Source organism: Petromyzon marinus, chromosome 12 (genome assembly GCF_048934315.1).
Source record: "Petromyzon marinus isolate PM22_M1 ecotype Great Lakes invasive population chromosome 12, UKy_Petmar_22M1.pri1.0, whole genome shotgun sequence".
In the NCBI taxonomy this organism is placed as follows: Eukaryota; Metazoa; Chordata; class Hyperoartia; order Petromyzontiformes; family Petromyzontidae; genus Petromyzon; species Petromyzon marinus.
In genome coordinates, this window is record NC_133678.1 from 8,452,807 (window position 1) to 8,466,763 (window position 13,957).

Genomic DNA, 13,957 nt, shown 5'->3' on the forward strand with positions numbered 1-13,957 from the left:
CCACCTTCTCCATGTGCCATGCCACCCTTCATAGGAGCTCACTAACAACATTTGCCTCAACAGTGTATGAAGGCTATACGGGGGATCTTTGTCTTTGTTTGTTGCAGTGGACAATTTGGCTTGTGGTTGGATGAAGACCTGTATCATGGACGGAGCCACTTCTGTAAAACCTTTAATAATGAAACGCTGTCGAAGAAAGAAGACTTCTTCATCCAGGAGGTTGAAGTTTGGCTGTTTGAATAGTGGATCACTACAGGGCTGTCCAGGCTGTTTAATCAGATCTCCTTGTGGCTTCTTTGCAATACCTGTTGATGTATAGATAACTTGCAATGTCAATAATATTTGATCACGGTGGAGCTTTGGGTGCCGCTGTATTTTGACTCTCATCATATGCGAAAACAGCTTCAGTGGTGTTCGTGAAAGTTATGCATAATAGGAAACCATACGATCGAACGTGAACAGCAGTGGAGCAACACAATTGGCCTTTTAACATCAGCATGAGCAGAAGTAAAAGACATACCGATGTGATACGGTGCACCGTACATTGTGTTGTGTGCTTATAATGTGGCACAATTCTCTGTCGTTTCCTCAGATTGTGCGATTATGTTATCGTCACCCATCACAGTTGTTTATGTAGCTGTTCAGACTGTATAATGAGGGTTGAAATAATGAGTTGTATAACTTTGAATATTTAACGTTGCTTTGGTGTCAGTAGTCACTAGCTCATTATGGTGTTATGCCCTGTAGGTTTGAAAGATGCGATTTAATTTTGCCAACACTTTTTCAAACAGTCAAGGTTATGCCACTGAGCTTTACGTGAGAGAGATGTGAAATGCAACATCAGTTACGGCTTAACCCAACAGAAACGTACATAAACACAATTTGCATTATATCATTGTATGCACTTGGTAATGCCAATTAAATAAAGTTGAGCAGAAAACATGATTACGTGTTAATGAATAATACTATTAATATAAGCAACGATAAATGTTGTTGCTATTTGCACACGTTTATACTTACCCCGACCAATGCTTAGCAATGCTAAGGTAATCCTACAATGCAGTGTATATTGTACACATAATGGTGTGCATTATATTGTATATTGTGTTGCTTGGTCTGCCAGTTAATTGAGTCTGTGTCTAGAACATTCGTGGTAAACCAGTGGCTGTACAGTCGTAATCCGGATTCTCTCAAGCTTTCAGATGGCGCTAGCTAGCATATAAACACAAGTGACATCCTGAATCCGTAAGATGGTGTGAATCCAATGTATGTGCTGGTGACTATGTTATATGCAAGAGCATTTATTTCATTCCGACATGCAGTAAGTGCAATCGCGTGCATTGTACAACATAGCAGACCACCTCCCCGGGAATGTCAAGCACGTCTCAAAAAACAATGGCAAAAGGATGGTATCTAAGAAGCTGCAAGGAAGTTGAAATATAAGTAGAATGCAATATTTTAGATGCTTGCCAAGCAGGCGTGTGTTGCTGTGGGAGTTAATGGATAGCTAAGTGCATAAGGATTTTTTGAAAATTATGTGTAAAGTCGGCTAGTTTTGTGATCGCATTACAACAACTGCCTGTCATTTGCAATACCAGAGGTTAAGAGGGGGCATTCTGGGTAGTGCTGCAAATAGTCCTGCAAGAGTATCTTGTGCGTGTTTGTAATTTCAGTGGGAAAAAAATTATTTCAATAAGCAACGATGGTCTCACAACAGTACCTTAACTCTCCATTGTAGTGTCTGACTCACGGAGGCATGCTACACTATACTGTAGCTGTATAATCCACTCCCGTAATGTCCTAGAGCCATATGTATCTGTAGCACAAAAACTCTTGACCTGCATTTGTTCCTTTTAATTCTTTGTTGGACGTGTAGATTTTTTCCCCATACCAAATGCATCTAAACAGTTAAAACCACAAGGAAATTATTAAAAAAGTATAACTTTGTTTATATATACCATAAAGTTGGGTATAATTCATACTAATTGGATAATTTTTATTTTTGTTGTTGAACATGCTGATTTGAAAATTCTGACAAAATGTGGTCTATTGATTTGCTGTAAGTATGGAACTGCATTTTATGTCATGAAATTAGTAGGTAATTCAAACTATGAATGCACTGGTTCATGTTTTCTTTTTCCCTATATTTCCCCCAATAGTTTTTATCTATATACAGTATATACCTACATGCTCTTGCTGTTTAATATGCAGTCATTATGATTGCTCAATAAAAATAATTAAAAAAACACTGACAAAAAAAGAAAAACTGAAAAAAAGAAGTAAACTTGAATGTTTAATATTTTCATTCCTGCTAATGTGTATATTTTGTTGTACATTTATGAATGTAAAGTAAATGAGAAATTATATATATACATAAAGTTTAATCTGTTATGGTTTACAAAATGCTGGCTTAAAACAGCCTAGATTGTACCGGACATGCAAACCTCACTGTCATGAGTGACAGGTGGCTTTCGAGTATTAATAGCAAATAAAACAATCCTTGGAATTATACCCATTGCTGGTTTTTGTGATGTAATTACCAAATACAGTCATTTGTTAATTTCACTATCGGGGTATTCGTTCACGTGCCGCCTGCGAACTCGTGAAGCCAATTGTGTGCGTTGTTGTGACCTAATGGTGCACGTGACCTATGTACACGAGTCACAGGTCATGGAGATGTTTTATCGCAAAGGCATATGGTAGAGATAATAGCATTGCCATATTTTCCGTGATAAGAAAAAAGAGAATAGTTTCAACGTACAAAACTTATTTAGTTGGAATTCTTATATTTGTGTTTTATTGCATCTTCACCGTCATTATTTTAACTATGATTTCACCATTATTGCAGCCATCAACTTTGTGAGCGTAATCACCATCGCGAGCATCTGTGCGATTGGCCAGTTTTGGTACCAAGCGTTGTACAATCTCAATGTGAAATCGTTTTTAGCAGAATGCACAGTTTAAAATATGTATTTTTTCTGGAACTTCATGGCACTTTAGTTTCAGTTACCAGAGTTCACAGTATGACACATTTCTGGATTATATACGAGTGGATACACCGTCTAAAAAGTCAGGACCTCATTGTCAAATGAAAAGTCTCAACTGGATGTAATATTTAAGCGAGAGATCGATGTTCATCATCCACAGACTTTTGTTTCGATGGAGTATTCTCAGAGCCAGAGCGAATGGACAGGGTATTATTTGATGTTGTATTCAATATATGCAATTAAAATGTGTTTTATGTATATTGCTGAGCCACAAGTAAACATCCCTGATGACATTTCATGAAAAGATTTTGGGACTTATTTGGGTTTCTTACACCGTAATACACAGTGAGACGCTGAGCATCCACCACTGTTGCTGTTGGCTCTCGCCCATGACAAGACCTGCAGGATGGGATTACGAGCAGACCATCGGAACTGGAGGGGTGTTTAAACTGTCACTGTGGACGTTCCCGCAAATGTCATGTAGTTGTTCTCCAGTGTTGTCATTTGTGGCAACACTTACAGAACATTTACACGATGTATTTCTGCAGGCTTTTAAATTCCCATGTTTCATTTTGTTAATGGACTACACGTTCGTTAAGCGTTTCGGAGCTGAATTCAGAGGTCGCCTGTTTGATTCACGTTTTCTGGCGCGCCAGTTAAAACCACGTGCAAGTTTATTAAATCCAAACCTTGCCTCCCTCTGTCCACCCAGCAGAACATAACAAATCTGAATATTTATACTGGAGGAATCCGATGAGCTATCAAAGATGTCCAGTAAAATACAAATGGTCATGCCAGAGTTAGTCGATGTGGCAGGTGGCATGTGATGGGGTAAAGTGTGTGGATACTCCCGCCTCTTCCAGGATGTCTGAGCATCATTGAACAGTCGCCTAAATACCCTCTACAAGGGCTCTCTAGGGTGCCCTCTCGTGGAAGCCCTTCCACCAGTAGTTGTGTGAGCAAGCATTTGCATGCGTGCCTCTTTATCTTCTTTGGAGCCAAGCTTCAAAATGGCAAGTGGACATGCACGCTGCCAGTGCTCTACATAAAATAATAAGTAATATATAAAAATTCTTCTTTAAAAACACGCTTTAATGAAATGTACCGTACGAGTAATGTGGCACGACTCCAGGAAGTGGCCCCGAAGCTTGCCATAACGTAACGGACCGTGATCATTTACAGCCAACGTTAGTTGAGCGTGGACAATTAGACCCAAGCCGAAACAAAAGATTTCAAAAAGATTGTTTAAAAATATATGTATAATGATATATAGTATTGTCATCAGTATGACATACGTATACCAAGTTTGCAGTCGATACGACATTGGGAAGTGGGTTAAAATTGAGTGACAAGATTTGAGGATACAACAGAGTGAGTTAAATAAAAGCGTGTAAAATAATAATACAAACCATCGTGTACTTAGATGGAAGGTTGTGCTCTGGACAATTATCGTTTTTTTCCAAGATAGCCACTCCACCACTTGCCGCTGTCACCACAAGGCCAGTAAAAAATCGGATACTTGGGTAAATATCCCAAAATGTATCCGGGCATCATGTTGGTGAAACGAATCTCGCAGAGCAACGCAAAGCCGTCTCCGTGTTAGTGAATGGCCCATGGAATTGGATATCTCAGAGCTACCTCTGAGATCCATTCAATCGAGTGCTCTTCCGTCCAATAGAGGGAAGCACACACGCTCAACATACGTGAGCAATGTTTGTTGGGTAATAGTCAAAACGATATGAAATTCTCACAGCTGGAATTAAAATACAATTCCGTGCGACATGAAATGTAATGGCATAGATTGTTTTGTGGAAGTCATCGGTGACCCGCTGAGACCATAACGTCATTAGACTTGAGATCCCGGTTTTAACCACGTGTGACTGCCTGGATTAAAATCCAGGATGTCGGCGGGAGCTCAAACTCTGTCTCGCCTGACCACCTCTCACAATGCGAATGTTGAATGTCAGCTATGAGCGGCCTTAATTTTTTGTCCACCTAAAATTGTCTACAAGGCTTCACCACGTGGGCTTCTGTAATGTTTCGTGAAATTATTTTCTTTGTAAAAAAATGTAATTTCCAGAAGAGTTGCATGAAATAAAAGCTCTGATATGTTTTCGTGTTGTACTATATGTTGCTCGGCATGATGTCTGACGTTTCGCTCCGCATGCTGGGAGCTTCTTCAGTTCCTCTTCCTGAAGAAGCTCGGAGCGCATGGAGCCAAACGTCGAACATCGTCACACAACACGCGGTAAAACCCAAAAATATTGGAGAGCGAACACCTTCGCAGTTGCTGAATTAATACAATCTTTAACAATTCCAGAAATTGTCTGATAGATTAAGTCTCAAAATCTGGAGGAAACATTTACATGTCGATTGTGGTAATCGCTTTATATATTTATTTTACATCCATTCATAAAATCGCCAAGTTCTTCATATTCCACAGATAAGTACTATTAATTGTTTTGCTTTAAATAATGCTGCTTTAAATTGAAAATGACCAGAGGTGTAAGAATAGTATATACCGTGCTGTTTAAATGTGCTGTGTTTGCAGGTGGGCACTCCTAATGCTTTATACCATTGGCAGTGCTCGACTGCTTACGGCAGGTGTTGAGTATACTTAAATAGCCAGTGAATCTGTCTGTGCAGTGCTTCTATGCCAGATCCTATATATACACATTTATATATTTAAGAAAATGACTGTTTGAAACTTACACTGTAGTCGGACTGTTCTGCAGGTGAATTTATAATAGTAATTTAAAAAAGGTGTGGTTTAAATGTTATTTTACAGCTTTAATGTGGAATTATAAAGGTGTAAAACTTTGGTGTTATGGTACACACACACATATTTGGTTGAATAATAATAGCCTTTATAGTTTTGTTGCATTGGCCTTAAACACCGGTTAGTTGTGTACATAGCAGGACAATGAAAGTTGCAATAAGGCACATTCGTACTTATGTTGTGGTTTCTAATTAACAGGTTTGAAAAGGAGTTGCTGTATTTTATGCATTGTTGTTGGTGCACCAAAACGGTAAATGGGGTTTTATTGAATGGTGTTTCCTTCGTAGTTGATGCACTCCGTTGTTAATTAGACTCTTAAATATCGTGACCACCTTTGTAATAATTTGTGTGGTTGTATTAAGGCACTGTACCACCTTATGCATACTCTTATCACTGTGTATGTAGGAAATACAGTGTAATGTGCTTAATAAAAAGAATTAAACGCAAATGATGTCGCTATATTTTTATACATATCGGTACGTACAGCAACAGGCTAATAGAAAATTATAGTTAATGTGAAGAACAGTTTTCTTGACGATCGCAAGGACATGTTTTCTATTCTCAAAGCACGTACCGAAAAGCAAATTATGATTTTGCTCTGGGCGTGAGATGCAAATTAGCAGGGGGACTTCTATCACAGCTCGACATTGGAGTCAATACACAAGCTTATCTGCTCCGGATTTGGAGGGCAGCATAGGGCAAAGAGTACATCTGTGCTGTGGAGATATGCTTCGCGTGCCAATACGGGTCTTATCGTTTTAGATACAGAGGCCATTACCCACCCTCCTCCCCGTCATCCTTCTAGAGGCCTCCAGAAAACACCACAGCACTAGGGGGCACTCATTGGTAGTACAGCCATCATGTCCAGCTATAAAGGGTGCTTAAAAATGTTAACACTTATATGGGACTATCGTTTTCAATGGAAAAAGAACGGATACTACACTGTAACATGATAAATGCATGTTAATGGTTTAAAAAAGTCTCCACTTGTTCGTCATCATTGTCAACACGTGCCTGGAATCTTCTCCAGGTGATCCTCCAGAGCCTGGAGGCACACATCTTGTGGTGTTGTTGAACGCGGAATTGTTCACATTTTTTTGAAGCACCCTGTATTTTAATTTAAAAATTTTTTTTACCTACGTGACTTTACCGAAAGAACCAAAGAGTATGGATTCCTGCAGTCACAAAAGCTTGAAATCAAGATTTACCCTGTACTTTGTTCACAATTACTTGGTCTGCGCCTGAACATTATAATCTGAAAGTTTAGAAACAGTTCGTTTTGCCAAGTCCTATTTATAAACCCAAAAAAAAATTGTTGAGTTTTAAAAAATAAGCTTACAATTATATATTCACATTTATCTATTTCGTTTATAAAAATAGGACTCGGCATTTCCAACTGTTCCTAAGCTTTCAGATATATTGTTCAGCCACACGCCAAGGAATTGTCAACAAAGTACAGGTGTAGATCTGTGAAAAAGAGCTTCATAGCTCATCGGATTCCTCCAGTATTCTGATATAGCTATTACATCCTTCTTAGTGCCTCCAATAGGGTATTTAAATATTGAAGCGAGTACGTATACACGTTATGTATTGCATTTTAGTGTTACTGTGCTATGCCTGTGATTTATTGAAATAATATAAATATGTTACGCAAGTTTTTTTTTTCTCCCTAAAGCTGCATAAAATAACATTTGACATGGCATCGGCACAGCCATACATGCATAATAAATACCAATAAATTATCTGCATATGTAAATAAGCAAGGTGAAATAAAACTTGAATGATATGTATCTATAGAATTTGACGGTAAAAATGAAACCATATTACATTAAACGAGAGGAAAGCATTGCACAACATTAATGAGATATAAACGTAACAAAATTGGCGACATTTCACATCCGGCAAAAGCGTACAATTTCGAGATGACACCTTAAACATGAATCTCAAAGCGTGTTTTCTCACACTGAAATAAAAAAAACACGAACTTTTGTTCATGGCTTTCAACTTTTTGGATTTTAGAGCAACACAAAAATCACCCGTTTCAAACAATACGCGTCGTTTTGACATCCTCCGGCACCACCGACTCATTGCACCGCTATCGCAGCAACGTGATGACAACGTGGTCGTCCCTTCCCTGCCACAGCATCTCGCCCTCGAAGTCCACCATGCCGTGCTTCCTCGCCCTCAGCAGGATGCCGACCACCTTGTCGGAGATGCGCACGTATCGGTCGAACAGCTCCCCGAAAGGCATGCGCACCCTGCCGTCGCGGCCCTGCACGCCCATGCCGTTGATGATGAAGCACATGTCCTCCATCTCGCGGCGGATGTGACGCTCGGCCCGCTTGGCCCTCTCCGCCGTGAGGGTCCCCTCCTTGGGGCGGCCGTACCCCTCCTCGCCCTTCTGCGGCCGCGTGGCCAGGGCGTGCTCCGCGTCGAAGCCGTCGCTGAAGGGGTTCAGCTTCTGCGTCTCCATGTGGTCTTCGGACCACTTGGCCCAGCCGCTCTGGAGGTCCTTCACGCGGCTGCAGCGCGACTTTTGCCTCCCGCCCTTTGCCCTGACGTCCGTCGCTCTGTCCGCGCCAGGTCTCGCTGACGACCGTTTGATGCCGATCGCCGGGGCTTCCGAGCCGCCGCTGCCGCCGCCGTGGTTCGTCGCCTCGACGGCTTCGCCGACGCTGCCTTCCCCCCGCGCCACGGCGAGAACGTCGCCGGCGTCGATGCTGCTGCTTCTGCCGGCCTCCAGAGAGCTCAAGCCACCGTCGCCGTCCTCCTTCTCCGCCTGACGCCACCCCGTCGACAGCTCCGAGACGAGGCCATTGCACCGCCGCCTCAGCGTGGGCGACATGCGGTCGCTCAGGAGGTAAAGTTTATCGTCCACCGCGCTGGGGGGCTGCTTCCCTTGGTTTTCCTCAGCCGACGGCTCGAAGCGGCTCTTCAGCATGCTGGTCATTTCCTTGCGTTGCTCTTTCACGCCCCGTGCATTGCCCCTTTCGCGAGCTCCAGTCCTGATGGACGTGTTCGCGTCGGGCACGAAATCGGGTCGAAGGTTTTTCAACGTTGGCATTGTGAATTCTTTCTTTGCGGCGTTTTCTGCGTCCACGGGCAGCTTCCTCGTAAAGGAACACCGTTCGCCATTGTCGCCATCATCGCCATCTTCGCATCCAGGCGTCCAGCCTGTGGGTTCATTCGATTGCTTACTTGTGTTCTCCTGAGCCCATTGCTGCCAGCCCTTCGTAAGGCTGTTCACCATGCTCACACACCTTATCTTCCGCACGATGTCTTTGGTGGTTCTTTTCAACGTTACCTGTAAAGATCAAAGATCGAGACGTTACCATGGTCAATCCGTTGATGCCACCACACCTCGCCTAAACGTTTGACCTCTGCCAGGGCCCACGGATGCTGCACAGTCTACACGCGATCTCCAATATCTGCCCTGAGAGTATTCCACTTTATTGTCTTTCCCTTGGTTTCCCGAACTTGTGTAGACCATTCCAATACCTATCCTGGCACACCGGCCTTGCTCAGCACAACACTATTTCCGTCATCATATCTGTATGTACTGTGTGTTGAACTTATTTCGCACTGTACACAGCCAACCGTGCTAATTGGAAGTGCATGGAAAGACAACAAACTATACACAACAAGCAGCTATAAATAAATTAGTTTCCAATCTAGTCTCCAAAACTTGCCTGCCATTTTCTGTTCCAGACTTCTGCATTGTTTATGCTGTCTTGCCACTATATTCATATCGCCCATTTCATAACCTTGTGCTCAAATGGGCCAATGGCTTTTTTTACCGATTAGTCCAGCTCACTGGTCTGCGCGGTAATACAGAGAGCGCGAATCTTGCCTCGAACTCAATTTTCTCTCAGACTAACCTGTGAAGAGCTCATCTTGTACCCCAGTAACGCTCGGCAGGGCTTTGGTGAGAAGGCTCATTCGTGTTTCGTTGAGCCCGCTTGAAAGCAGGGCAGGCAGCTGGATATACTATTTATCGCCACTCTGGTATGGCTGGAATCTCCAGTGGGAGACCGGTTGGCTTGTGTGTCACGTAAAGGCATGGAAAGTTAGAGGTCGTGTGACACGGTCATACACACGCATTGGCAGGTTGTGTTTTTGCATATGTTGTCAAATCTTTTGCAGACAAGGCAAGTTATATCTAGAGATCACATTATTCTTATTACAAAAAAAATATCTTCCAAATATTGTTTGCTCTTCCTGGATATGTTTTATTTATTTAATGCATTACAGCCATCCCAAGGTTATCAGACAAATCAACAAAGCTTGAGTTAAAATAAGAATCCACTTTAAAAAACAGAGTATTTATAGTGGTGTGCTGAGTCGAGGACATCTTTGATACTTAGAAATGTTTGTGACGTCGGAGATTGTGAAAAACATTGGATAATATTTGAGGATTGATGATGGTGGCCGTGAACATCGGTCTATTTTTAGACTGACCATGCCCTTAAAGTGGTTTCAACCCAATGAATAACCGAGTGCCATCTTCATAACACATCCACCAATACTACTGTACTGCATACGTTGCTGCAATCTGAAAGGCTTCTATATTTTTGTAATAATTTCTTTTTTCAAAAGTTCAGCGCTGCGATTTGCCTGCCCACGCCACTGCTGGTGGAATGGCCTCCACTCGAGGGAGCTCTGTAGAGGCCCTCTGGAGGGTATTTTGGCTTTCTCTTCCACACTGGCCAAGATGTTATGTATGTGTGTTGAACTTATTTCGCACTGTATGTAACCAACCGTGTTAATCGGTGTGGGGGAAGGACAACAACCTAGACGCAAAACGCTGTTATATATTAAAAAAAGAGTTTAAAATCGAGATTTAAAATTGAATAGCTCCAGTGGCTTCCTAATATCGGAAGAGGTGGGAGTACCCACACTTTACCGCAGCACACGTGACCTGGAGATCAGAGGTCAGGAGATTTTATTTTCACCTACGTGACTTTACCCAATAGAACCAAAGAGTATGGATCCTAGCAGTCACGAAAGCTTTAAATCTAAAATTGCCAATTGTTTTAACTGCCACGCCGGGAGATCAAACCGGCGACCTCGAGATCACAAGTTCAGTGTGCTAACCATTACACCACAGCCGCATTTAATTTTGTTTTTCGATCCCTGAAATGAAATTGGGAAATAAGAAACTTGCTATAGTAAGCACAACAGAATAAGACCAATGAATTCCATTAGGTGCCCATGGCTCCTAATTATCCGGAATACATTTCTTCATCTGCGAGGACCTTAATTGCTCGGCAGAAACACAATATTGGTCAGCTTGCCTTCATGTCGTTTGCTTGTTATAAATTGCAGTGAATTCATTCCGTGCTGTTCGCAGGATACCAGTTGTCGGCATTGCAAATGCAACAATACTCCTCTGCGAATCGATCATGTGTAAAATTACATCGAATTCTGCATTGGATAACAACCATTTAAACAAGCACACCGTTTGCAATACTAGATCTCATCTGCCTTGCTTACACCAATTTGCCACGCTTGCTTACACTGCACTGCGGAAAAACAAATACAGTGCGAATCTAAATCTTGACTTAAAGCTTTCGTGACTGCAGGAATGTATATCCTTGGGTCTTTCGGTAAAGTCAAAGAACCTATCTACGTGACTTTATTTTTTGTTATTTTCTTTGAACCTATCTACGTGACTTTACCGAAAGACCCAAGAATATAGTGCGAATTTATTTTAACTTACTTCATCTGGGCATTCCCCCTTTTGATGGACTATTGCATAAAGAAAAAAGAACAAAGAAATGACCAAGCTACATGATTCGTCAACAATGAGTTAGTGCTTATATGATCTCCACGTTATTGGACCATAAATCACCGCGTTGATCAGTGTGGATTAGTGAAGGGTATGGAGGACCACTTCAGATATTACTCATCAGCGACTTTATCCATGACCGGGAGTAAAACGTGGGTTGCCCGGTTTATTTTCCGGTTTATTTATCTCTGTTCCATTACAATTACACGCTTCTAACTATTTTTTTAACGCACTACGATTTGTTTTCTTCATTTTAACAGATAAGGCTCACTGAGCTATCTAACTCTTTTTGTCAGTGGCAACCTGGTCACAAATGATATCTCGGCCAATTGGCTTATCATGCGAAAATGTATAGCAGCCAATACTCTGGACGCGTGATGTTGATTCTAAATGTGGACAGAAAAAACAGAGGACCCGGAGAAAAAATACACGAGACCACGGTGAGAGAGAGACACGCAAACTCCAAATATACAGCAGGCGTCAGGGTCGAGCTCGAACCCACGACCTCCTGTATACAAGGCGAGGTAGTTAACATCTCCTAGCCACCGTGATGATGATGAGAGAGAGACACGCAAACTCCAAATATACAGCAGGCGTCAGGGTCGGGCTTGAACCCATGACCTCCTGTATACAAGGCGAGGTAGTTAACATCTCCTAGCCACCGTGATGATGATGAGAGAGAGACACGCAAACTCCAAATATACAGCAGCAGGCATCAGGGTCGGGCTCGAACCCACGACCTCCTGTATACAAGGCGAGGTAGTTAACATCTCCTAGCCACCGCAGTGCCCCTGCGGCACTTCGACTATTCCACTACCCACTGGTAAGGTTTTGTTGCTCTTGATTCCAACACACGCTGAGGGGGTGGGGGGAGTGGTGTTTCGGTTCATATTGAAGGATGGGAATTCTGACCAATTGGCTGCCAAGTGATTTTTAGAGTTTTGTGTTGAATCGAGGTGGTTCACTTTGCTCCCCTGTTGCTGAAGGTTTTTTGAAAAGTAATTTCTTTCGAACTGCTTTTTGCGTTTAGTTTTTTGTCATTCCCCCACGCATACCTCCGATTAGCATCGTTGGCTATGTACGGTGCGGAAGAAGTTCAACATACGTACGTGCGTACAGGGTCGTTTTGAAACTCTTGCTGACAGTTTTAATTATAAGAATGAGTACATTTAGAAATCGCAGTTCTCGAGTGCCAACTGGTGGGTACAATGCAAGTACACAGGCATTTGGAAGGGGCACTTTGTACAAACACACGAGCGTATCCCAAATTTGCCTCGCTTGTATCGCCGTGTGGGCAGTGACCGGCAGTGCGGAGCCGATGATCGGGAAGTCAGCGGACACCGTCGCGCGTGGTCACGTGCGTCAGTGGAGGACACCATGGTGGTGATCCAAGGGACAATCCCATTGACACAATTTTGTGGGAAGCAGGATGGGCACATCGGTGACGCGCCTCACGACAAGAAGGACCCGGGTTCGATCCACAACTCGGCTGACACGGGTTTCCTCCAGGTTATTCGGTTTCCTCCTCCAGCTAAAAATAAACATACAGTGTAACTGATATTGGCGAAAACACCCCAATGGCGGAAAATTACCTGCAAATAACTCGGTTGAGATGACGCATACTGACAACAGTGGCCCCTATTGTGAAAACATGGCTGAAACCCCCTTAAAAGGAGCCGAGACTCAGGATTTCGTGGGTGAACAAGTTTAGTAATATTAATAATATCCTGCTCTGGTTGACACATCTTCTCTGGACAGGATGGCACCCTCTCGTGTGTTATGAGGCCACCAATGATGCTCACTGTTTCTTTGAGACCATTGACTTTCAGTTGACATCAACATTATTTTGTGGTGGAGTGTTTTTCAATGTCATCCAAATTGGGCAATATTCTTTACATCCATTGCCAAAGGAGGAGTATGTCTTTTAAGCATTGATGGACTTGAGAATATAATCCTGGGTGCATGCATGTCGAACTTGTTTCGCACTATACATAGTCAACTGTGCTAATCAGAGGTGCCGTGGGAAGGACAACAAACTAAACACAAAAAGCCGTTCGAAAAAAAAATTCAATCTACATTTTAAAGTGCATTGCTCCAGTGGCTTCCTAATATTGGAAGGAAGAGCGTTCCAGACGTCCTCAGAAACGCAGGGTTGAGGAATCATAAGGTATTGACTGCAACTTAATATTTCATTACGATTGAAATCAACGGCTCTATGAGCTTGGGGAGAACATAGGGCATCATATGTAATGACTTCTACATTCTGTCTTGCAGTGGCTGAGCATTATTAAAATTTAGTTTTATTGGTCACAGGACTTGATCAATTTTCAATTACAGGCCAATATGACAGAGGAATGAGGCGGATATCTGCAGTGAAAAAGAGGACAATGTCAACCACCGAAG

General features: G+C 42.5%; 2 protein-coding genes across 7 annotated transcripts in view; one reads left to right on the plus strand and one right to left on the minus strand.

The window, feature by feature from the left end:
* Window positions 1-6,214, plus strand: part of LOC116941588 (oxidation resistance protein 1-like) — a 133,693-nt gene extending 127,479 nt beyond the window's left edge. For all 5 annotated transcript variants that reach the window (XM_032952785.2, XM_032952784.2, XM_032952786.2 and 2 more), the window contains one exon: window positions 108-6,214. In XM_032952785.2, the coding sequence (XP_032808676.1) occupies window positions 108-243 (136 nt within the window). In that variant the 3' untranslated portion in view covers window positions 244-6,214. The remainder of the gene's footprint in view (window positions 1-107) is intronic.
* On the minus strand, window positions 6,215-9,775 carry LOC116941587 (actin-binding Rho-activating protein-like). 2 transcript variants are annotated; one of them, XM_032952779.2, is made up of 2 exons: window positions 9,645-9,775; window positions 6,215-9,070 (listed from the first exon to the last, which is right to left on the minus strand). In XM_032952779.2, the coding sequence occupies exons 1-2, from the start codon at window positions 9,657-9,659 to the stop codon at window positions 7,862-7,864; spliced, it is 1,224 nt and encodes a 407-aa protein (XP_032808670.1). In that variant the 5' UTR covers window positions 9,660-9,775; the 3' UTR covers window positions 6,215-7,861. The 2 variants fall into 2 exon arrangements, with proteins under 2 accessions (XP_032808670.1, XP_032808671.1); XM_032952780.2 differs by having other exon boundaries at window positions 9,456-9,673.
* Window positions 9,776-13,957: the final 4,182 nt, after the last annotated feature.